Source organism: Protomyctophum parallelum (genome assembly GCF_964188405.1).
Source record: "Protomyctophum parallelum genome assembly, chromosome: 14".
Classification (NCBI taxonomy): domain Eukaryota; kingdom Metazoa; phylum Chordata; class Actinopteri; order Myctophiformes; family Myctophidae; genus Protomyctophum; species Protomyctophum parallelum.
This window is the reverse complement of record NC_139709.1, coordinates 4,377,616-4,404,728: the sequence shown is the minus strand read 5'-3', so window position 1 is coordinate 4,404,728 and position 27,113 is coordinate 4,377,616. Positions and strand designations below refer to the sequence as shown.

Sequence of the window (27,113 nt, the reverse complement as noted above, 5' to 3'; positions counted from 1 at the left end):
TCGCATAGAGACTCTATCTCTGCTCACACAGAAACGCTGAGGAGCCAGACCTGTACAACCCGAACCCAACACATAGCGGTTCAGTGGACGTGGTCTGGAAGGTGTGCAGGTGGGTCAGAGTGTCCTCTGAGGACACGTCATAGAAGGACAGAGTCCCAGCGGGACGGTCCACATACAGTGCTACTCTGCAGCCCCCGTTGGAGCGTCCTGCAGAGAGACGGACAGGGAGGCCAGTCATCTTCCCATTGTGGCAGACACTGTAAAGGTTACCATTACACCACAGACTCCAGGCCATGACACTGCCTCCAAGCCGACAGCCACCAGATCCTTTCCTGCTGATTCTTCTGTCAGTCCCTGCTATCTGAACCCATCCACTGCACTCTACCTCAGAGTAGCAGCGTTCGCTCACACTCTCTGCACTCAGAACCTGAGGACAGACATCAAACCTCTGAGGATGATCAGGATACTGATGACGCTGTCCCTCCACCTGTGTGACCTTCCTGTTGTCCTCAGACAGAGTGAGGCTACAGTGTGCTGTGTTTGGGTCCAGAGTGAGACGCTGGGAATCTGATGAGAAAACAACACAGTAAACATTAAATACATTATTCACTGACTGACACACACACACACACACACACACACACACACACACACACACGAAGATGTGCACGGCCACATGCACGTACTGTACACACACACTCTCACTACTGTCTAAAGGGCCGCGGACGTTTTCTGCTCAGGTGTGGAAACACACACACAGACACAGACACAGACACAGACACACACACACACACACACACACACACACACACACACACACAGACACACGAACATGTGCACGGACACATGCACGTACACACACACACACAGACACACGAAGATGTGCACGGACACATGCACGTACACACACACACACAGACACACGAAGATGTGCACGGACACATGCACGTACAAACACACACACAGACACACGAAGATGTGCACGGACACATGCACGTACACACACACACACACACACACACACACACACACACAGACACACGAAGATGTGCACGGACACATGCACGTACACACACACACACACGAAGATGTGCACGGACACATACACGTACACACACACACACACACACGTACATGCACGTACACACACACACACACGAAGATGTGCACGGGTGCACGCACGTACACACACACACACACGGAGATGTGCACGGACACATGTACGTACATACTCATACAAAGATGTGCACGGGCGGGCACACGCACGTACACACACACACACACACACACACACACACACACACACACCAAGATGTGCACGGCAGTGTTGTTTTTGGCAGCACATTTCTATTTTAGTTTTAGTCACATTTTAGTCACCTGGAATGTCTTAGTGTTAGTCTAGTTTTAGTCGACTAAATGTCATAAGATTTTAGTCGACTAAATCTACAGGTGATTTAGTCGACTAAAATGTGTTTTGGCGGGCCTTGATGCCATCGGGCAGATTTTATACTTGCTGAAAATAGCCGATCTACAAGCTCACAACGCGTCACAATGCGTCGCGTTGTGAGCTTGTAGATCGGCTATTTTCAGCATGCAACCATGTGTAACCAAAGTGTAAAATGACTTATACTGGATCTCTTGTCCACTAGTCCCTTCCTAACATTTTAAAGATATTTTTTTTTCGGCTTACGCCTTTTATTGATTTTTGAAGGGACAGACAGTAGGCTGACAGGAAACGGGAGAGAGATGGGGGGATGACATGCAGTAAAGGCCGTGTCGGGTCCGGGAGTCGAACCCGCGGCACACTGCGACTGGATTACCAGTCCGGTGCCCAGACCGTTACGCTACGGCCTGGGCCCTTCCTAACATTTTAGACGAAATTGTCAATATATGTAGTCTTAGTTTTAGTCGTCGCAGCTTTAGTTTTCATTTAGTTTCCATTTGTTTTTGTCAGTGAAAAAAGGTAGTCGACGAACATTTTTCGTCTTAGTCGACGAAAACAACACTGGTGCACGGACACATGCACGTACACACACATACACATGAAGATGTGCACAGGTGCACGCACGTACACACACACACACACGGAGATGTGCACGGACACATGTACGTACATACTCATACAAAGATGTGCACGGGCGGGCACACGCACGTACACACACACACACACACACACACACACACACACACACCAAGATGTGCACGGCAGTGTTGTTTTTGGCAGCACATTTCTATTTTAGTTTTAGTCACATTTTAGTCACCTGGAATGTCTTAGTGTTAGTCTAGTTTTAGTCGACTAAATGTCATAAGATTTTAGTTGACTAAATCTACAGGTGATTTAGTCGACTAAAATGTGTTTTGGCGGGCCTTGATGCCATCGGGCAGATTTTATACTTGCTGAAAATAGCCGATCTACAAGCTCACAACGCGTCACAATGCGTCGCGTTGTGAGCTTGTAGATCGGCTATTTTCAGCATGCAACCATGTGTAACCAAAGTGTAAAATGACTTATACTGGATCTCTTGTCCACTAGTCCCTTCCTAACATTTTAAAGATATTTTTTTTGCGGCTTACGCCTTTTATTGATTTTTGAAGGGACAGACAGTAGGCTGACAGGAAACGGGAGAGAGATGGGGGATGACATGCAGTAAAGGCCGTGTCGGGTCCGGGAGTCGAACCCGCGGCACACTGCGACTGGATCACCAGTCCGGTGCCCAGACCGTTACGCTACGGCCTGGGCCCTTCCTAACATTTTAGACGAAATTGTCAGTATATTTAGTCTTAGTTTTAGTCGTTGCAGCTTTAGTTTTCATTTAGTTTCCATTTGTTTTTGTCAGTGAAAAAAGGTAGTCGACGAACATTTTTCGTCTTAGTTTTAGTCGACGAAAACAACACTGGTGCACGGACACATGCACGTACACACACATACACATGAAGATGTGCACAGGCTTGCGCGCACACACACACACACACACACAAACACACACAAAGATGTGCACGGGCACGTACACACACAGACATGAAGATGTGCACACACACACACACACACACACACACACACACAAAGATGTGCACGGACACATGCACGTACATGCCTGTACACACACACACACACACACACACACACACACACACACACACACACACACACACACACACACACACGAAGATGTGCACAGGCACACACACTCACACACGAAGATGTGCACAGGCACGTACAGTCGTACACACACACATATGCACGTACACACACGAAGATGTGCACAAGCACATGCATGTACACACACACACACACACACACACACACACACACACACACACACACATACACGAAGATGTGCACAGGCACACGCACGTACACACACACATGAAGACGTGCACAGGCGCTCGCACACACACACACACACACACACACACACACACACACACACACACACACACACACACACACACACACACACATGCCTTAACCCTTCATCGACCGGTGTCTCTCAGGGCTCTGTACCACTGGTTCTCAACCTGAGGATTGGGACCCCAATATTATTATGGGGGGTCCCCAGTTCAGATATGATTATTGTAGGGGGGTCCCCAGTTCAGATATGATTATTATGGGGGGTCCCCAGTTCAGATATGATTATTGTAGGGGGGTCCCCAGTTCAGATATGATTATTGTGGGGGGTTCCCAGTTCAGATATGATTATTGTGGGGGGTCCCCAGTTCAGATATGATTATTGTGGGGGGTCCCCAGTTTAGATATGATTATTGTGGGGGGTCCCCAGTTCAGATATGATTATTGTGGGGGGTCCCCAGTTCAGATATGATTATTGTGGGGGGTCCCCAGTTCAGATATGATTATTGTAGGGGGGTCCCCAGTTCAGATATGATTATTGTGGGTGGTCCCCAGTTCAGATATGATTATTGTAGGGGGGTCCCCAGTTCAGATATGATTATTGTGGGGGGTCCCCAGTTCAGATATGATTATTGTGGGGGGTCCCCAGTTTAGATATGATTATTGTGGGGGGTCCCCAGTTCAGATATGATTATTGTGGGGGGTCCCCAGTTCAGATATGATTATTGTGGGGGGTCCCCAGTTCAGATATGATTATTGTAGGGGGGTCCCCAGTTCAGATATGATTATTGTGGGGGGTCCCCAGTTCAGATATGATTATTGTGGGGGGTCCCCAGTTCAGAGACTCGTAGTGCGGCAGGCAGGCAGGCAGGCAGGCAGACAGACAGACAGACAGACAGACAGACAGACAGACAGACAGACAGACACTCACATCTTGAAAGGAGTCGAGGATTAATCCAGTGATCTATCCAGTGTTCTCCTCCATGATTCACACTGTAGGAAGAAATGATAAAACATTTATATTACCATTGAATGATACAGAGAGTATGAACATGCATCACTTCATTAAGACTCTTCAGCTCACATTCACCATTAAACATGTATTGAATAAAGCAGTGGTTCTCAACCAGTGGTCCGGGGACCACGAGTGGTCCTTAACCTATTTAGACCCGAGATCAGATTCTAAAAATGTCTTCTACATCCTGACAGTTTTCTGAAAAAGCTATGTTTCTATGTCAGTCGTTCTTTGATTTAAAAAAAAAGCAGACCTACAAGTACACTCGGTGGCGCGCTACGAGCTTGTAGATCTGCTATTTTTCAATAGCTAAAGCATAGTATGATGCTAACACCAAAAGGGGTTCCCGCCCAAAATGGGTGTTGACGCACGATTAACATGTTAACTTTGACAGCCTTAGAAAAAAAAAAAAAATGGATGGACACAGTCCAAGTCGACTCACTTGACAGTCTCCAGTCCAGCAGAGAGCAGCGTCTGCTCAGCATCTCCTCCTGGGTGGTTACGGCTGAGGTCCACATGCTTCAGATGGGAGGAGGGGTTGAGGGCTACAGCTGAAGCCAGAGAAGAACAGCCTTTCTCTGTGATCGCACAGCCTGACAACCTGCAGAGATATCCACACTTTAACAAACTGCTGTTGATGCTCCAGTACAGAGAAAACTCTATTTACCTCAGTCTGCAGTACAGATCCACAACAGAATAAAACTCTATTTACCCCAGAGTCTGCAGTACAGATCCACAACAGAATAAAACTCTATTTACCTCAGAGTCTGCAGTACAGATCAACACAGAATAAAACTCTATTTACCTCAGAGTCTGCAGTACATATCCACAACAGAATAAAACTCTATTTACCTCAGAGTCTGCAGTACAGATCCACACAGAATAAAACTCTATTTACCTCAGAGTCTGCAGTACAGATCCACACAGAATAAAACTCTATTTACCTCAGAGTCTGCAGTACAGATCCACACAGAATAAAACTCTATTTACCTCAGAGTCTGCAGTACATATCCACACAGAATAAAACTCTATTTACCTCAGAGTCTGCAGTACAGATCCACACAGAATAAAACTCTATTTACCTCAGAGTCTGCAGTACAGATCCACACAGAATAAAACTCTATTCACCTCAGAGTCTGCAGTACAGATCCACACAGAATAAAACTATATTTACCTCAGAGTCTGCAGTACAGATCCACAACAGAATAAAACTCTATTTACCTCAGTCTGCAGTACAGATCCACACAGAATAAAACTATATTTACCTCAGAGTCTGCAGTACAGATCCACACAGAATAAAACTCTATTTACCTCAGAGTCTGCAGTACAGATCCACACAGAATAAAACTCTATTTACCTCAGAGTCTGCAGTACAGATCCACACAGAATAATTTACCTCAGAGTCTGCAGGTGACAATGTGGACTCTTCACTCCGGCACATAGAAGCTCAATTCCAGAGTCCTGCAGGTTGTTCAAAGTCAGGTCTAATTCTCTCAAATGGGAAGGATTGGAGGCGAGAGCCGAGGCCAGAACTTCACAGCTTCTCTCCGACAACCAGCAGTTCTTCAGACTAAATGAAGAATACAACCAGACGAATAAAATACATATTCCTGCCATACAATTTCCGTTGGCTCATGCAGCATAAGTTTTCCACATAAAACCTTCTCTCCCACTGGGTTTTTAGATATTGATCCAAAGTTCATGTTTAGAACGTTTTGTGCATTTTGATCAAACTGTCGGGGGCTGACCAGCCTGCGCGGGGGCTTAATGACATCTAGTTACGCCCCTGATTCCAATTAAGAATTATCATTAATATAAATATCATTCAAAACTAGGGGATGACACTCTGACAGAACACATTCAAACACTCATAGTAAATGTAGTATCTCAGCATAAAGACTACATACATTAGTCACTGTGACACTGTATCTTATCAATATTAAGGTCAGTGTGAGTTACCATGATATCAAACCTTATCCACACTTCAAATAAAGTACCACCTCCATAATAACTGCATTATAATCACTTACTATAACAGAACGTAACCAAATAAAAATGGCAAATGAATCTGACCTGAGAATCTCCAGACAACAGTTTGGGCTCTTCAGTGCAGCACAAATGAGATCCACTCCGGAATCCTTCAAGACGTTTCCACTCAAGTCAAGTTCTCTCAAACGGGACGGATTGGAGCTGAGAGCTGAAGCCACAACTTCAATGTGTTCCTCCTTGAGGTCACAGTCAGCAAGTCTGTAATTACAGATGAAATGTAAAATCAGAGATGATCAAAACAGAACAGACCACGTTCACTGTCAAAGAGGTTCCCTGTGGAGCTGTCTGAAATGTGTGTGTTTGGATACCTTTCTGGCTAAGAAAATAAGAGGCATTTAATTTAAATGTTCTCATAACTTTAAACTGTTTTCATTTGATTGGAATACAAACATAATGAAAATCACAACTCGCTGCTGTTGCTCCACTCTGACAGTGAAGTGAAGAAATGTTCTGTCAACAGATGAACAGCCTGTACGACCGCATGACATTTGTTAAATATTTTGGTTTGCTTAACAAAGTCCTCTGTGAACGCTAAGCAGACCTAATGCAAAATGCAAACATTTGGTCCTTGATCCAGAGCTTGTAAGCAAACGTTAGGTGTGAAAGGCACCTAAAATATCTTCAATCTAGTTCTTCAGACATTAGCAGGATGTCAGTACAGAGAACAGAGAAAGTGGAAGATAGATGGAAATCGTGGAACTTACATTTAAATGTATTAAGTAACGTGTGAATGTAATGACCAAGCTCATTGTTTAAAAGACCATCCTCTGTACACCCCTTCACTAATGGTACGGTCCATTTCTCATTTGGTATAGTCTGTTTTCATTGTAGAATAACTAATGAGGACACTGGTAAATAGTGCGCACACACGCACACACACACACACACACACACACACACACACACACACACACACACACACACACACACACACACACACACACACACACAATCACTTACTATAACAGAACGTAACCAAATAAAAATATAAATGGTAAATGAATCTGACCTGAGAATCTCCAGACAACAGTTTGGGCTCTTCAGTGCAGCACAGATGAGATCCACTCCGGAATCCGTCAAGGCGTTTCCACTCAAGTCCAGTTCTCTCAAATGGGACGGATTGGAGCTGAGAGCTGAAGCCACAACTTCAATGTGTTCCTCCTTGAGGGCACAGCCAGCAAGTCTGTAATTACAGATTAAATGTAACATCAGAGATGATCAAGACAGAACAGACCACGTTCACTGTCAAAGAGGTTCCCTGTGGAGCTGTCTGAAATGTGTGTGTTTGGATACCTTTCTGGCTAAGAAAATAAGAGGCATTTAATTTAAATGTTCTCAAAACTTTAAACTGTTTTCATTTGATTGGAATACAAACATTAAATAATGAAAATCACAACACGCTGCTGTTGCTCCACTCTGACAGTGAAGTGAAGAAATGTAATGTCAACAGATGAACAGCCTGTACGACCGCATGACATTTGTTAAATATTTTGGTTTTCTTAACAAAGTCTTCTGTGAACGCTAAGCAGATCTAATGCAAAATGCAAACATGTGGTCCTTGATCCAGAGCTTGTAAGCAAACGTTAGGTGTGAAAGGCACCTAAAAGATCTTCAATCTAGTTCTTCAGACATTAGCAGGATGTCAGTAAGAACAGAGAAGTGGAAGATAGATGGAAATCGTGGAACTTACATTTAAATGTATTAACTAATGTGTGAACGTAATTACCAAGCTCATTGTTTAAAAGACCATCCTCTGTACACCCCTTCACTAATGGTACGGTCCATTTCTCATTTGGTATAGTCTGTTTTCATTGTAGAATAACTAATGAGGACACTGGTAAATAGTGCACACACACACACACACACACACACACACACACACACACACACACACACACACACACACACACACACACACACACACACAGACAACGTGTACATGTGTTGATTTTGAATGAATGAATGAAAGCTGCTCTAACATGATTATATTCTTATTTCTTATGACTACTAACCTGGCCGTTTTGCAGTTCCTCACAGCTGGGACCAGTCTCTGTCGCCCCGCCTTGTCTGTGTTGTATTTGTCCAGGTCCAACACTTCCAGAAGCTCCTCTGACATCAGCAGCATTGAGGCCAGAGCTGAACACTGGGTCTCAGACAGTTTCTTCCCTGATCTGCTCTCTGACTCCAGGTACTGTTGGATCCCCTGACTTACTGACGGGTCGTTCATCTCCATCAGACAGTGGAAGATGTTGATACATCTGTCAGGAGAGGCATCATCATCATCCATCTTCTTCAGGTTGTCGATGGCTCTCTGGATCTCCTCTGGACGGTTCTCTGTCTGACCCAGCAGGCCTCCTAACAGACTCTGGTTGGACTGCAGTGAGAGACCATGAAGGAAACGGACAAAGAGGTCCAGGCGACCACTCTCACTCTTCAGGGATTTCTTCATAGCAGCCTTCAGGAAGTCAGACAGGGAAATGTCACTGTCTATACCGTCACTGTTGTCACCATCATCTTCCAGGAATGTCTTCAGGACCTCCGTGTTCTTCTGTGTGAAACAGTGGGACAGGTAGACTGCAGCCAGAAACTCCTGGAAGCTCAGATGAACGAAGCAGTAGACCGTTTTGTGGAAGAACAAACCGTCTTCTTTGAAGAAGGTTGTGCAAAAGCCCAAGTTCTTCAAGTCCTTGTTCACATCAAGACCACACGCCTTCAGGTCCTCCTCATAGAAAATGATGTTGCCTTTGACCAGTTGGTGAAACGCCAGCTTGCCCAGCTTCAGAAGAACTTCTCCTGCATACGTTATGAGCTTCCCTCTGTCTGCCTCGCCTTGTTCAGGATTCTCCCGCTGTATCTCACCCATCAGGAAGTGGCAGAACAGCTCAACCAGGGTTTTGGGCAGCCTGACTGTCGTCCCCATGTTCTTCACCATGTTCTTCACAACGGTAGCAAGGATCCAACAGAAGACTGGGATTTCACACATGGTGAGGAGGATCTTTGATTCTTTGATTTGTGAGAAGATTGAGCTGGCCTGGGTCTCATCACTGAACGTCTTCTGGAAGAAATCCTTCTTCTGGTCATCTCTGATGAACCCTCGTACTTCTGTCATCCTGTTTACAAATTTCTTAGGGATCTGATTGGCTGCTACAGGTCGCGAGGTTATCCAGATGCGAGCAGAGGGGAGGAGCTTCCCCTTGATGAGGTTTACAAGGAGATCTTCCAGTGGGTAAGAGTCGTTGACATTCATGAGGCCAATTTCTGTGCTGAAATCAAACTGGAAATTATTTTCATCATAACCATCCAGAACAAACATGACTTTGAAGGGGATGTCGTTGCAGTTTCCTGACTTCTGCAATTCAGTGAAGATAAGATTAAGAACGTCTTCCTCAATACATCTGGTTTCCACGATGCAGCAGTGAATTAGCTGTGCCAAAGTAAACTTCTGTCCCTTGAGCATATTTAACTGGCGGAACTTGAGCGGGAACACGAGGTGTGGGTTTTGGTGGAAACATCTCTTGGCCCAGTCAGACACAAATTTGTGTACGAGGAACGTTTTTCCAATTCCTGCACAGCCAACGGTCAGCACTGTTCTCATGATTCGTCCAGAAAGGTCTTTGAACATCTGACCCAGTTGGATTTCTGTTCCCTCTCCTGCCTTCTTCATCTCCATCTGTCTGACCTCATGATGGCTGTGGATGTCTGTTCTTTGGATGTCTACATTGTAGAGCGGAGCGAAGACGTTTTCAAACACGACCTCAGACTGTGTGCCCAAATCTACACTAAGATATGTGCTGTTCATGTTGCGTTGAAGCTGCTCTTCATAGTCAGTGATGTGACGATATCCTGGTGTTCTCTCCAACAGACCTGTAGCGAACAAAGTATTTCCACTTTGTCATATGTCGCTCGCAAGCATGCGCACACACACGTGTACACACACACGCACGCACACACACACACACACGCGCGGTGTTCCACTAGGGCAGGGTTCCCCAATAGGCGGCCCGCGGGCCATATCTTTTTTGTAAGGGTCCCAGATATAAATGCCATTAAATGGGGGTCAGTAGCCTATGCATGTCAAACTGGGCATCCTTTTCAAATGGGGTCTTGCCCTGGAAAATTAATTGGGGAACCCTGCACTAGGGCATTAACGACTTGAGATCCAAGTCGACTTGTCAGGAAGCAAAGTCGAAACTGAGTCGATAAATCGTTTTATTGCGGGGGGGGGGGGGGGGGGACGACTTAACAGGGGCGGGTGGAGGTGCCGCGCGCTCAGATACGGAGCATGTCAAACAAAGCACTGCGCATTCAGTCAGTGGCCTCTCCAATATGACACATGTGCATGTATCATCTATATCAGAGGTTCAATATGACATAGTGCATGTATCATCTGTATCAGAGGTTCAATATGACACAGTGCATGTATCATCTATATCAGAGGTTCCCAAACACCGGTGCCGGTCTGCGAGACACGTGCCACTGGTACGCGAGAGGGGAATTCCAAGTTTTGCGTCGTTTAAAAATCCATTTGAAAACACTGAGAAAAGAGGACAAACACCAGACCTGATGGCCGTTGCGCCTATAGCGCGACGCTCAATCACCCGTTGGAATGCAAATGCTTGCCTTTCAGGCTGCCTTTATATCCTACTCGTCTCTTTGAAAACGCTTCTGATTGTGATTGTGGGGGGGGGGACGGGGGGGGACGGGGGGGGGGGGACCAAGCGGCGGTGAAAAGTTGACTCGTCCGTTCACTGACTGATTTATAAACGGCTTGGAGTCAGTGTTACTTCCATGTTGCGTAGCACTGTCCAATCTTTGGCATCTTTGGCAGCAGCAGCTGTAGGCTATTTTATTTTGTCACGATCACGTTAATGAAACCAAACGCTATACACGCGGTGCCGGTACAGGATTATTATTTCATGTCAAAATGTAAAGATGATGTCATCCAGGTAAAGTAGTGGTATTGGCACACAGCGCAGCAGCAGCGCAGCACAGCGGCCCGAGAACACAATAAGAGATATAACATTATTATTATCCTCCTCCTCCAACAACAACAACAACAACTCGATAACGTTCTCATGTTAGTTTGTTACTCATTTTCTGAGCCATGCAAATAAACAACAACCAGCACTGAGCGGAGACGGAGAGGTTCATGTGCATAAAGCTTAACCAGAGACAGGACAGTCACTGAGCGGAGACGGAGAGGTTCATGTGCGTAAAGCTTAACCAGAGACAGGACAGTCACTGACCGGAGACGGAGAGGTTCATGTGCGTAAAGCTTAGCCGGAAAACAGGACAGTCATTGCGTCAGCACGGATGTAGCCTCGGAAACCCAGACGTTATATTTCCAGCACGGAGGTGAGGGGGATATCGTTTGGGGGCAACGTTTGGGGGATATCGTTTGGGGGTAACGTTTGGGGGTAACGTTTGGGGGTAACGTTTGGGGGATATCGTTTGGGGGTAACGTTTGGGGGTAACGTTTGGGGGTAACGTTTGGGGGTATCGTTTGGGGGTAACGTTTGGGGGTAACGTTTGCGCGCTTCTATCTGTTACTTCTCTGACACAGCGCTGCAGTTCAAACAGACTTCAGCCAGTCAATAGTGGGACACCGCACGCTGAGAGCCACATACACACAGCTGCATTTGGTTTTTAATTAAGGGCGCGTTCTGAATGCAATGCAAACTAATAGGCGAGTGCGCTCCGGTGCATATGCAAAGGGAAAGAATGACTTCTGTCCGTGACAATAATCAATGCTACAGTTTGAATTATGTACACACGCACACATAGGCTAGAGCAAAAAATATGATAAATATGAAATATGAAATATGATTTTTCTTTTTTCTTTTTACTTTAGACTTATCTAATCTGAATCGACTTGTGTTAATGAAATCGATTTTTTTGAGAATGCCCTAGTGCACACACACGCACACACACACACACACACACACACACACACACCCCCTTACCTCTCAGTTTGGCAGCTCTGTCTAGTCTTTCCTTCTCTTCTCCTGTCAAAGCTGAGAGGAGAGACAGTGATTGGTCAGTGAGATGTGAGACAGTGATTGGTCAGTGGGATGTGAGACAGTGATTGGTCAGTGAGATGTGAGACAGTGATTGGTCAGTGAGATGTGAGACAGTGATTGGTCAGTGAGATGTGAGACAGTGATTGGTCAGTGGGATGTGAGACAGTGATTGGTCAGTGAGATTTTAGATTTTATTTTCCCCACCATGGTTATCACAGATACATAAATGTATGATTTGTATAGATATAGATTATTAATTAATTAATTATAGTTACATAAATTAATTGATTCATCTCATTATAAACTATTACAAATACATCACTTAACAAATCATTTAACCCATTTAGGCCTGACGTCGAAATTAAAAAAGTCTTAATTTTCTTAATTTTTTTCTGAAAAACTTTCTATATCAGTGGTTCACAATATTTCATGTCAAGGACCACAAAAAATATATGTAATTGGCCGCCGACCCCCATCTGAAAATATGTTGTTCCAGGGAAGTTTTGAGGCACATTTTCAAGATTTTTCCAAAAATAGCAGACCTACAAGTTCATAGCGCGCCACTCGGTGCCGCGCTATGAACTTGTAGCTCTGCTATTTTTCAATAGCTAAAGCATAACGTAATGCTTAAAACACCAAAAAGGGTTCCCGCCCAAAATGGGTTAAAGGACAACTTTAGTTTTTTTTCCAACCAAGGTTCATGTTTTAGGTTGTTATTAGAATGAGCTATTAGCTATTTTAGCTGTTTTTGACAGGGGGGGGGGGGGGCATTTGAACATGGTGCTAAATATGTATTTTTTTTTTACAAGATGTTAGTGATTTTTATTTTATTATTATTTACTATAGTCCTACTAGACCCACAGTATGGCAGCTCCCTATAGAACCCCCCCCCCCCCCTACACAGTATGGCAGCCCCCCATAGAACCCCCCTAGGTGTCTTGTTCCATTATAAATGACTTAAATACTAGGGGCTGTATTTTGCGTGTCTTAAGTACCAGGTCTTATTACTTAACCTAAGACATGGAGGCGTGATCAATGCCATTTGGCTATTCTGAGTGTCCAACGAGCATTGACCACGCCTCCAGGTCTTAAGTTAAGTAATAAGACCTGGTACTTAAGACACGCAAAATATTGTTCCATTATAAATCACTCAAATACTATAGGTGTCTTGTTCCATTATAAATACTTACAAGGTTTCCTCTTCCTGAGTAAAACGGCTACTATTGCTACTATCACCATGACGACGGTAACAACACTCCCACGTCTCAATCCTCTGCCTGGTGGTTCTTTAGTAGCTGAAAGACAGAAATATAATATAAACAGAACTAGAAAAGAAAATGTCTTTACCTTTTCGATTCCTCTGTGACCACTTCTACTGTAGGATAGGATTCAATAATCATAGTCCCCTATAGCAACCCCTCAAGGACCCCTGGGGGTCCCCGGACCGCACTTTGATAACCACTGGCATGGCTGGCAAATGAGAGGAGACATGGACGGAACCTCTGGGCAATGGGATTACATACACATCCAGGCTATGGGACAGAAATGAAGGAACAGCTCTTCGTCATGCGTTGTGAGCTTGTAGATCGGCATTTGTCGTGCGTGCGCGCGCACGCGTGCATGTTTGAGCGTCGGCTTAAAACATCCCAATTTTAACGGTGATTACAGTGTGACGAATTCAAATACCGTTTGAACCATTAGAAAGGCTCCGTTCACTTTTCACACCCATTCTGACCTGAGATCAGATTTCATACGAGGTTTCCACTGGACACACTGGTCTGATTAACCCATTCTGACCTGAGATCAGATTAAAAAAATGTCAGTCGTTCTTCGATTTTTCAAAAATAGCAGATCTACAAGCTCGTAGCGCGCCACTCGGTGGCGCGCTATGAGCTTGTAGATCTGCTATTTTTCAATAGCTGAAGCATAGCATGATGCTGACACCAAAATGGGTTCCCGTTCAGAATGGGATAAATCGTGTTTCTATGTAACAGTATGCCAGTTAGAGAGCACAGAAGTCCTGACGTCACTGTCGGTAGAGGGCGTCAGTCCCCAGGTTCATTTCTTTTTTTTATTTGCATTATAATCCCCATAGGGGGGATTTTAGATCTCTTCATATAAGAACTGCGCTTGAAAGATAAACCGACCATCCCGGCCTTTTCACTCATATGGATATGAAGCATCGACTGAAGGTGGAAATGTACACAAATATACCCAAAGAGTAACATAATGAGCGTTAGAAACGAGTCAAATAACCCAGAGACTACATTTCCGGGTATATATTCAAGGCTTTTGCGGCCACATTAATTCCATTTTCTCCAGAAACTGGCTGTATATCAAATATTAAATGAACATCATTAACGACACACAGCCACCCCCCTGACAGAAAGGCCGGGGTGGTCGGTTTATTTTTCAAACACAGTTCTTATATGAAGCGATCTAAAATCGCCTCAATGGCGATTTCAATGCAACTAAAATAAATACATGAACCTGGGGACTGACCCCCTCTACTGACAGTGACGTCAGACTTCGGTGCTCTATGCCAGAGTAATGCTATTTTTGTGTCCTGTATCACTGTTCAGTATTCACTATGTTCCATGTATCACTGCACTGGCTTCCGGTTGTTTTTAGGATTGATTTTAAAATTATTTTACTTGTCTATAAAGCTCTCAATGGTCTCGCACCTTCCTACCTACATGACTGCCTGCCTAAATATGTCCCAAACCGCCCCCTAAGGTCTTCCACTGCTGGCCTGCTCGCTTTGCCTAAAAAAATGGCAACTAAAAAATACGGGGAAGCAGCTTTTTGCTTCTACGGGCCGTCGGCATGGAACAAGCTCCCACTGTACCTTCGTCAGGCAGCCTCTGTAGACATTTTTAAAGCTCAGCTCAAGACCCACTTCTACAACATTGCTTTTAATTGATCTTTTATTTATTTTTGTTATTCATGACCTCACTGTATTGCATTGCTGCTTGTTTTTCTAATGTCGTTGCCTTGCTTTTCTTTTATTCTCCATTGTTCTGTAAAGCACTTTGAGCTGCATTTCATGTCATGAAAGGTGCTATACAAATAAAGTTTTATTATTATTATTATGTGACAGAGGGGTCGAAGTTGAATTAAGCAATATTACACGAGAGGGTGTGGTTTAACGTGATTATTGTCACGACAGTGATGCGGTCAGGAACGAGACGGAGTCGAGTTCCGCAAGCATCACTGAAGTTTAAGTGTTTAAGTTTAAGTGTTAAGCGTTAAACCACACCCTCAAGTGCAATATTGCAATTATACAACAGTTAACTAAAATAATCGCTGAAAAAACATATTTTTTTAATGACAGATGTAGTCACTACGACCACAAATGTCCTAAGAAACTATAGCTAGCCTAGAGCCACCCAGTTTGCTGCGCTCTGGGAAAACAGAGCAGCTGAATTATTAGTTTTGATGAGGTGTGGAGCGGTGCTCGTTTGAACCACGGCTAGAAGGCTGTTTCAACCAATCAAATTGCTTCCTCGAAACGACCTGTTGTATAATGAAAGTTGCACTATATGATATAGAAATAGGTCGACAATACAAATGACGCTAGTATTGTGGATGAATTTATTTTGAATGAGTGGCCCCCAGTGCCCCCCCCCCCACCACCAAATGACCGGAACTACTTTATATTCACCAAAACCAGAGCAGAACTCCCACCACGGGACTCAGGCAATCAATTAAAACCTTTACAACAACCGCTATAATAATGGCAAGTATTTCCTAGTCCAAAAATCAGAACTGCACACACACACACACACACACGTGCACACACACACACACACACACACACACACACACACACACAACTACATACCTTTGTAAAGCGGGTTGCGATGAGAACTCTGCTCCTCACTGAACAGGTTCTTTATTTGACAGGATATCGTTTTAACCCTTCGCCCTCTCTCATCGTTGTAGATGGTCGTCTCCCAGGAGTTGGGTCCGCTCCACTCGCCCGCGTCCAACTTCCAGCGATAGCCGACCGGACCCGAGTCTGTGACGTGGTGAGTCAGACAGTGCAGCGTGCAGTGGCTGGAGTTGGAGTCACACGGTTTGACGCCCAGGGTTGGCGTCGGGACTTTCTCTGTGGAGGACACAGAATGAATTACTGCACCACACACACACACACACACACACACACCTATCATCTATCTAAGTAGGTACATGTGTCTCCTGTCACAGGCCTAATGGTGTATATATTATATCACAGGTCGTAGTAGGTATGTGTCATGTGTACATAATCAAAACAAATAATTCAGCTGCTCTGTTCTCCCAGAGCGCTAGCAAACTCGGTGGCTTTAGGCTAGCTAGTTTCTTGGGACATTTGTGGTCGTAGTGACTACATCTGTCATTAAAAATATATATTCTTTCAGCGATTTTCTTAGTTTTAAGGGTAACTGTTGTATAATTGCAATATTACACGAGAGGGTGTGGTTTAACGTGATTATTGCCACTTCAGTGATGCTTGCGGAACTCGACTCCGTCTCGTTCCTGACCGCATCACTGTCGTGGCAATAATCACGTTAAACCACACCCTCTCGTGTAATATTGCTTCATTTTTCTTTTTTTTTAGATATATATTTTTTATCCCACGATTTTTGTAACCCATTTTTCACCCCTGTGTCAATCATCTAATGTGATCCTGGGCTCTACACACCCTCCACCAACCTAGTCCCCATATATGGGGGACAAGGGGAGACCAACCTAGTCCCCATATATGGGGGACAAGGGGAGACCAACCTAGTCCCCATATATGGGGGACAAGGGGAGACCAACCTAGTCCCCATATGTGGGGGGCAAGGGGAGAGCAACGGACTTGAACTCATGCTTCCTTCATGCCTGAGTGTCCAAGTTGCTCCTTTACACCTGACAGGGGGGGAGTTTCCCTGGTTGGACGTAGCGCGTGGAAGGAACACGTTATTCCAACCAGTTCCTTTCCCCTCCATCAGGCGTCCCGGCTGGCCAGGGGGAGGCAGTTTAGAGACCAGGATTACTGCATGTCTTTTGTGAGGGTACCTACCCTAGGGGACACGGGGAGAACATGTGAGGGTAACTACCCTAGGGGACACGGGGAGAACATGTGAGGGTACCTACCCTAGGGGACACGGGGAGAACATGTGAGGGTGCCTACCCTAGGGGGACACGGGGAGAACATGTGAGGGTACCTACCCTAGGGGACACGGGGAGAACATGTGAGGGTAACTACCCTAGGGGACACGGGGATAACATGTGAGGGTACCTACCCTAGGGGACACGGGGAGAACATGTGAGGGTGCCTACCCTAGGGGGACACGGGGAGAACATGTGAGGGTACCTACCCTAGGGGACACGGGGAGAACATGCAAACTCCACACAGAAAGGCCCTTTCGCCAACCCCGCCTTCGGGTATGGGCACTGATGACGCTGAGGAGGAAACACGCCGCCAGCGCCCCGAGCGGGAATCGAACCCAGGACCTTCTAGCTGTGAGGCGACAGCACTACCAACTGTGCCACCGTGCCCCCTCTATTGCTTAATTATGTAATCTGCCTTGATCTGGAGTGTCAGTTTGGTATTCACTTGATCATTGTTTGCAAACCGTCATGTGGGTTTATTGTCATTGTTTATGTAAAGTGTAAAAAGTGTCCTGTACTGGGCGGGGCTTCTTCGGAAGCATGATCACTTAACCCATTCTGACCTGAGATCAGATTCATACGAGGTTTCCACTGGACACACACTGGTCTGATGAACCCATTCTGACCTGAGATCAGATTCTAAAAATGTCAGTCGTTATTCGATTTTTCAAAAAATGGCAGACCTACAAGCTCGTAGCGCGCCACTCGGTGGCGCGCTATGAGCTTGTAGATCTGCCATTTTTCAACAGCTAAAGCATAGCATGATGCTGACACCAAAATGGGTTAAATAAAGAATCAACCAATCAAAAAAAAGATCTATTATGAACACACTTTTACAGGGCTTTAACTAGTCGACTATTCAACTAGTCGACTAGTAAATCCACTAGTTGATCATGCTGGTAGGCACTGGTTGACTAGTTTATAAGAAGAAAGACTTCTTCTTCAAAAACTGTCAGGATTTAAGAAGACTGTAAAGTTGCCCGAACGGCCAAGGCTCCAAGAACAGTCAGGAATGGTAGTTAAGGGCGTTTATTCTCCCCAAACTCCTCCACCAAAAGTCCAGTCGTACAGAATTGTTCCGTGCAATAATTATCAATATCAAACTGTAATACTGGCAACGAAATAAAGGACAAAAAGATAAATAAATACTTAGGCAACACTCCTTAACAAAACCCAAACAGGATGAGAGCTCTCTTCAGGCTGTACCCTGATCACACAGGGCCCTGTAGCTCTCCCTCAGGGATGTTATCAGTGTCAATGCCCACATCTAACTAACCTCTCTGTCCCTGCAGCCTCCCTTAAATAGGAGAGGATCCTACCACAGGACACAGAATCAATTAGCACCCTTTCTTCTCAATAAATACTTCCAATATAAATACTTCCATAAATACCAGCTTGAATACAAGTAACCTAAACATTCTAAATAATGTGTTACAATTAAACAAGTATAAAACAGCATGAACACTCAATGACAATTACTCAAAGCATCAAGAGAAACACCCCTCTCCTGCATAGCACTTGGCCCCTTCCTCATCAAGGGAAATGCCACCAGCAGTGCAACTAACCAATCAGTGATTACAATAAAGGTTAAAACGATAGTCCCTGCATGTTATAGGCAACAGTTTCATGTGTGTTTGTATATAGGGCACGGGTTGCCCCGTGACAAAGACATTTTGTAGAATCGTCCTCAGGTGTAAATGGATTAAATAAATGTATCGATAATATTAAATAAAGAAAACATCATTAAAGGACAGCCAATAAATGAGGAGTCAGACTTACTCATCTCTTTATCCCATTCTGGGTCGGGGAACCCATTTTGGTGTTAGCATTACGTTATGCTTTGGCTATTGAAAAATAGCAGATCTACAAGCTTGTAGGTCTGCTATTTTTGAAAAATCGAAGAACGACTGTGACATTTTTTTAGAATCTGATCTCAGGTCAGAATGGGTCAATCAGACCAGTGTGTGTCCAGTAGTGGAAACCTCGTATGAATCTGATCTCAGGTCAGAATGGGTTAATCAGACCAGAGTGTGTGTCCAGTAGTGGAAACCTCGTATGAATCTGATCTCAGGTCAGAATGGGGGAAACTCTTGCAGTGAGTCATACTCACTCATCTCTTTAAGCAGGTATGTCTTGTTGTGCAGTCTGCCGTTGAACTCCACAGAATACAGCCCGATGTCTTCTACGGTCATGTTGTCGATGGCCAGCCGTCCGCTGTGTGTGTCCAGTGTGGTGCGGTCTCTGAACGTCCCGTAGTATTCCAGTTCCTCCGTTCCGGTTACAACAAACCATTCTGCTGCAATGTTGCCGGCTGTAAGAGACCACAGAGCAGTGTTGTTTTCATCCATTGATAAAAAATAAATGTCCGTCGACTACCTTTTTCCCCTGGCGAAAACGGAATTAAAAACGAAATGAAAACTAATCTATGACGACTAAAACTAAGACTAAATATACTGACAATTCCGTCAACAAATAAAAACTAGACTAAAATGTTAGGAAGGGACTAGTGGACAAGAGATCCAGTATAAGTCATTTTACACTTGGTTGCATGAAAATAGCCGAAAATAGCCCATCGCAAGCTCACGTTGTGAGCTTGTAGATCAGCTATTTTCAGCAAGTGCAAAAACAGTCATTACGACGGCATCAAGACCCGCCAAAATACATTTTAGTCGACTAAATCACCTGTAGACTTAGTCGACTAAAATCTTATGACATTTAGTCGACTAAAACTAGACTAACATAAAACAGTATAAATCTAGTATAAGTCATTTTACAATTAGTTGCATGCTGAAAAAGCGTTGTGAGCTTCTAGATCAGCTATTTTCAGCAAGTGAAAAAAACTGTCATCAAGGCCCACAAAATACATTTTGTTCGACTAAATCAACTGTAGATTCAATCGACAAAAATCGTATGATATTTAGTCGACTAAAATCAACATTTGCTGCCAAAAAAAACACTGCCACAGACCAAAAGAAGGTTACTGATACTGAGCAGTGTTGTTTTTGACAGCAAATCTGGATTTTAGTTTTAGTCATAATAGTCTCTTGAATAGTTTATTTAGTTTCAGTCACATTTTAGTCACCTGGAGTGTTTTAGTGTTAAGTCTATAGTTTTAGTTGACTAAATATACAGTTGATTTAGTCGACTAAGATGTGTCTTGATGCCGTCGTAATGGCTGATTTTATACACTCGCTGAAAATAGCCGATCTGCGACGCGTTGTGAGCTTGTAGATCTGCTATTTTGTAGTTTTCACGCTGCTTCACCAACTAAAGAGCCTCGGTTTGAAACTCTATACCAGGGGTACTCAACTGGCGGACCGCGACCGGACCGCGGACCACCTCTTTGAGGACCACCCAATTATTATTATTTTTTTTTAAGTTAATAATATAAATAACATCAAATGGTATACATTTCTCATGTGAAATTGCTGCAAAGGCCCCCAAAATGTCCCCCAAGGGCCCCCAAAATTCTGGCGCGCACTACGCGCGCACAGTGTGGCCTGCCAGGGCGTATAACTCCCGGCCTGATTTGGAGTTCCACTCCGGGCCTGCACTCTGCACCCCATTATTGGTTGGGTGGAAGGGGATCTGATTTGTATAAGCTTGGCTTGACCATACTAAACGGGCATAGACTAGAGCCCCGCTCTCCGATGGACGCCGCGCATGGGACCAGACCTCGGTCTTATTCAACAAAAATATTTGTGGACCTTCATCATTTCTAGTTGAGGACCCCTGCTCTATACGGTGTTATCAGCAGTCCACATACCGTGCCAGGGTGCGGACGCACCGGGTGCGTGCCGCCACATGATCTGGTGGATGGCTTCAGGAACGGAGCGGTAGTCTGGGAACAGTTCCACGCGGATGCCTCTGTCTCGTGGTGGAAGGTACGTCACCTCATGGGCTGTGGAGAGAAACGCATGGCAGTCAAGTTGAACAGTTAAAGTGTAGTGGAATGTAAAGGCCTTATTCATACTAAAACTACAACATGACGTCACTGAGCCGCGGTGGTAAGAGACTCACCGCTCACCACAAACACATCTCTCTGTTTTTACTAAAACTACAACATGACGTCACTGAGCCGCGGTGGTAAGAGACTCACCGCTCACCCCAAACACACTGTTTTTTACTAAAACTACAACATGACGTCACTGAGCCGCGGTGGTAAGAGACTCACCGCTCACCCCAAACACACCTCTCTGTTTTTACTAAAACTACAACATGACGTCACTGAGCCGCGGTGGTAAGAGACTCACCGAGCACCCCAAACACATCTCTCTGTTTTTACTAAAACTACAACATGACGTCACTGAGCCGTGGTGACTATGTAGCTCCTGCCCAAGCCACTATGCAGCCCTTAGGCCCTGTTCAGGTTCCCAGTGTGCCCCATGTAGCTCATGCCCAAGCTGCATTGCTGTCCATCCCTCACATGTCTGCCCAGACAATAATAATATCTCAAACTTATATAGCGCTTTTCTGAGTACCCAAAGACGCTTTACATGGGGGGGGGGGGGGGGGCTTTACAGAGGTAACAACAAATTAAAAACAACTTTAACCCATTCTGAACGGGAACCCATTTCTACAAGCTCATAGCGCGCGCTACGAGCTTGTAGGTCTGCTATTTTTGAAAAATCAAATAACGACTGACTTTTTTAGAATCTGATCTCAGGTCAGAATGGGTTAATCAGACCAGTGTGTGTCCAGTGGAAACCTCGTATGAATCTGATCTCAGGTCAGAATGGGTTAATAGAAAAAAGGAAAAAAAAACACTAAAAGCTAAAGAACATTAAAAGACAGTGAAAAGGGTTAGCTAGGGAAGGCCAATTTTGAAGAGGTGGGTTTTGAGGGTTGTTATTTGAAGGTTTGAAGGGTATAGGGGCAATGCCATCCTCCAGTCACCATGCAGCTGCCAGTGTAACACACACTCTGCCCTCTCTACTCACCATGTGCTTCCACCTCCATTTACTGTCCATGCCCCAGCCTATACTGGCATCCATGCCTGGCCCTGTACAGCCCAGTTCCATCAGTAGTAGCCAATCACCAATGCTACTGTACAAGCCACATCATACCAGCAGCCACAATCTGCTTATTCACAGGTTCAAACCCCCCAACTCCATGGATCTGTTTAAACCATTCAGGCCTGAAAAAAATGTCTTCTAAAACAGTTTTCTGAAATACCTATGTTTCTAGGCCTATATCACTCAATATTTCATGTCAAGGACCCCAAAAATGATGAAGTATGTTGTTCCAGGGACCCTCCCCAGAAGCAAAGATTTGAGTTAAAAACGTTTGTTCTGAAAAAATATATTCCAAATGTTAGGCACATTTTCACGATTTTTCGTAAATAGCAGACCTACAAGCTCGTAGCGCGCCACTCGGTGGCGCGCTATGAGCTTGTAGATCTGCTATTTTTCAATAGCTAAATTATAACATAATGTTTAAAACACCAAAAGGGGTGCCCGCCCAAAATGGGTTATATAGCCTCTGCATATGGATACCCAGGGCCATCACTTCCTGTGTCAAAGAGTGGCAGAGAGACTGAATTTGCCCTCCTGAAAATGGCCCTAGAAAACCTCCTTGATATCCATCCCCATCTTACTGAACAGTATAAATATCAGATCCTATTAGACCACCTTCAGCACCCATGGTGCTAACAAATTGGCCAGATCCATAGCATGCATTAGGGATGCACCGAAAGGGAAATTCTTGGCCGAAACCGAATACCGAATATAGTAAACAGTTGGCCGAAAACCGAATACCGAATATCCGAATATGATTAATATTATACATCTTTTTTCCTACCATTGCTGTCATGGCCGTACCTTAAAGCTACCTGATTTATGGCAAAATAAATGGTTATGGCAAAACGTAACTTAAATAATAATCACTGTTATGGATCCATAAAACATTTATTCAGCCCTTTTGAATGCATTAATAATTGCATACACTATTCGGTGATATATTTTCTGCCTATTCGGGCCGAAACCGAATGGGCCGAAAATGCATTTTTAGCCATTTTCTGCCGAACATTTTCTGCGGCTGAATATTCGGGGCATCGCTAGTTAAAATAGTATGTTTATACAGAGTAAGTACAGAATAAATAATCTCTCAATCACTGGGTAATGACTGTGACACAGTCCTGTATCTGAAAGGTCATAAGGTCAGTCCTTGCAACCACAATGTTTCCAGCCAGACAGGTCTAGTCCAGAATGCCACTTAAGCACTATAAATACTTTGTTGTACAACAAATAGCAAAGATTGTTGACCTACAAGCTTGTAGATGTGTGGAAAATGTGAAAGATTTAGAAAGCTTTTGCCTATAATGCCATGTTGAAAGTGGTTATCACTTAACATACCTACACCCGCACAGTATCATTGGTATGAAGTGTAACTGAATATCGCTGTTTTAGTATCCCCACTTAACCCATTAAGACCTGAGTTTGATTCTACAAATGTTATCTTATGGTTATGGCAAAACTTAACTTAAATAATAATCACTATTATGGATCCATAAAACATTTATTCTGCTCTTTTGAATGCATTAATTGCATACACTATTCGGTGATTTATTTTCTGCCTATTTGGGCCGAAACCGAATAGGCCGAAAATGCATTTTTAGCCATTTTCTGCCGAATATTTTCTGCGGCCGAATATTCAGTGCATCACTAGCATGCATGATGCAAAACCATATTCCTCTGCCCTCCGAGCACTTAAAGAGAGATACGGCCAGCCAAGGCTGCTTGTTCAGAGTTAAATTGGAGCATTGTTGAATTCCCCCATCATTCGCATTGGCCATGTAGAGGCCATGTAGAGGCCCTGGGTGATTTGTCACATTCTATACATGCCCTGGTAGGCGTGTTGCTGTCCCTAGAAGGCCCCACTGGCTCAGAGTTAAAATGTGGCTCTCATGTCGACAGACTGTTAAAGGAGAATTCCATGCTAGAATGCTTTCTTACCTTTCTTTGTAGTCGTTACTTCCCCACCAAAGAGGTCCAGGTGTTCTTTTGTGCAAAAACTCCTTATTGGTTATTTCCCCTATACCATAAGCCCTCAATGAATTGCATTGCATTGAATGGGAATTGAATGGGGCTATGGGGTGTTGTGCTAATTCACTTATTTCCATCTAAATAAGTAGTAAAGTGTGCCGCTTGGGATATTATTTACATTATGAAGAGAGGATATATACAAAAAATATATAATTTTGAGCGATGGAAATAAGCGAACACCCCATAGCCCCATTCAATTCCCATTCAATTCAATGCAATTCATTTAGGGCTTATGGTAGGGGAAATAGCCAATAAGGAGCTATTTCTTGCACAAAATAACACCTGGACCTCTTTGGTGGGGACGTAACAACTACAAAGAAAGGTAAGAAAGCATTTTAGTATGGAATTCTCCTTTAAGTAAGCTCCCTGTGCAGTACAGAGATGCATTCATGGAGCACTGTATTAACCCAGGCATTCTGACTGGACAGGCAAACCAAACAGACTCCCTCCTTGACCTTTCAACTTGGCTGCAGTCAAAGTCAAGAGCAAAACGAATACCGGAGAGAGCCGTTGATCTCCACGAACAGGAAAGACCACAGGCTGCAAAGGAACGCCAGCCCGCCTCCAGACAGACCACAGGCTGCAAAGGAACGGCAGCCCGCCTCCAGACAGACCACAGGCTGCAAAGGAACGCCAGCCCGCCTCCAGACAGACCACAGGCTGCAAAGGAACGGCAGCCCGCCTCCAGACAGACCACAGGCTGCAAAGGAACGCCAGCCCGCCTCCAGACAGACCACAGGCTGCAAAGGAACGCCAGCCCGCCTCCAGAAAGACCACAGGCTGCAAAGGAACGCCAGCCCGCCTCCAGACAGGTCTATCCTCTCCTCCGTCTACGTGTCAACATCCTCTGGGATGGATAGCACACCAAGAGCCGTCGACCCCCAGGAGAAGGTAATGCCTAAACCCTACTGCCCCCACTGTAATGTCAGAGATCACTGAACCCTAAACCCTAAACCCTTCTGCCCCCACTGTAACGTCAGAGATCACTGCCTTGGTTCATGTTCATTCTAAACACTACTGCCCCCACTGTAATGTCAGAGATCACTGAACCCTAAACCCTACTGCCCCCCACTGTAATGTCAGAGATCACTGAACCCTAAACCCTAAACCCTACTACCCCCACTGTAACGTCAGAGATCACTGCCTTGGTTAAACCCTACTGCCCCCCACTGTAACGTCAGAGATCACTGCCTTGGTTAAACCCTACTGCCCCCACTGTAACGTCAGAGATCACTGAACCCTAAACCCTAAACCCTACTGCCCCCACTGTAACGTCAGAGATCACTGAACCCTAAACCCTAAACCCTACTGCCCCCACTGTAATGTCAGAGATCACTGCCTTGGTTCACGCATAAGACTTCAAAACACTTTCCAAAAACAATGACATTCTGAAATGGATCAATGAAAAGGAGAGGTGCAACACATGGTGGGAGAATGCATAAAATTGACAAATGCACCTTAAAGAGGCCATGCAATATCTGTATGGAGATTCACCTGGCCAGTCTCCATGATAAAAATAATAAATAAATAAAAAGCCGATGGAGAAAATTAATGGGGATTCATTTCTCGTCGTTCTGAAAGGGGGCGGGACTGTGGCGCTCTATACTGTACAAGTATTCTGCCTGACCGTTAGCGATATGATAACGATACCATACCCTGTGGACTGTGGCGCTCTATACAGTACAAGTATATTCTGCCTGACCGTTAGCGATATGATAACGATACCATACCCTCAAAGCCTTGATATAAAGACCGTGTGCTTTGACTGTATAGTCACAGCGTAGTTCAACAAAAGCATTCCTTTTGAGATCTATGTACTTTTGTGTAATAATGATGACATACATGCATTCAAAACTATTAAGTATTATGTCAATTTGAAGTATTGCTTTTTACATTATAGCTACCACATGGTAAAAAAAGGAAAAGTACCTTTAGACACATGCCAAAATAATAAAAATGGCCCTCCGTGTTGTTCTATCTAGGGAACCAACCAACAACAGAAACAGCCATGCACAGCGTCCTGATTAACCAACCAACAGCAGAAACAGCCATGCACAGCGTCCTGATTAACCAACCAACAACAGAAACAGCCATGCACAGCGTCCTGATTAACCAACCAACAGCAGAAACAGCCATGCACAGCGTCCTGATTAACCAACGAACAGCAGAAACAGCCATGCACAGCGTCCTGATTAACCAACCAACAGCAGAAACAGCCATGCACAGCGTCCTGATTAACCAACCAACAACAGAAACAGCCATGCACAGCGTCCTGATTAACCAACCAACAACAGAAACAGCCATGCACAGCGTCCTGATTGACCAACCAACAGCAGAAACAGCCATGCACAGCGTCCTGATTAACCAACCAACAACAGAAACAGCCATGCACAGCGTCCTGATTAACCAACCAACAACAGAAACAGCCATGCACAGCGTCCTGATTAACCAACCAACAACAGAAACAGCCATGCACAGCGTCCTGATTAACCAACCAA

General features: G+C 44.6%; 1 protein-coding gene across 1 annotated transcript; it reads right to left on the bottom strand.

Moving 5' to 3' along the window:
• Positions 1–13: 13 nt before the first annotated feature.
• On the bottom strand, positions 14–22,531 carry LOC310870674 (uncharacterized protein; the record flags this gene model as incomplete). Its single annotated transcript, XM_083781943.1, has 12 exons — positions 14–567; positions 4,281–4,342; positions 4,807–4,965; positions 5,761–5,934; positions 6,438–6,611; positions 7,423–7,596; positions 8,426–10,277; positions 12,377–12,427; positions 16,278–16,544; positions 19,683–19,883; positions 21,339–21,473; positions 22,513–22,531. The coding sequence occupies 12 exons, from the start codon at positions 22,529–22,531 to the stop codon at positions 14–16; spliced, it is 3,822 nt and encodes a 1,273-aa protein (XP_083638069.1).
• Positions 22,532–27,113: the final 4,582 nt, after the last annotated feature.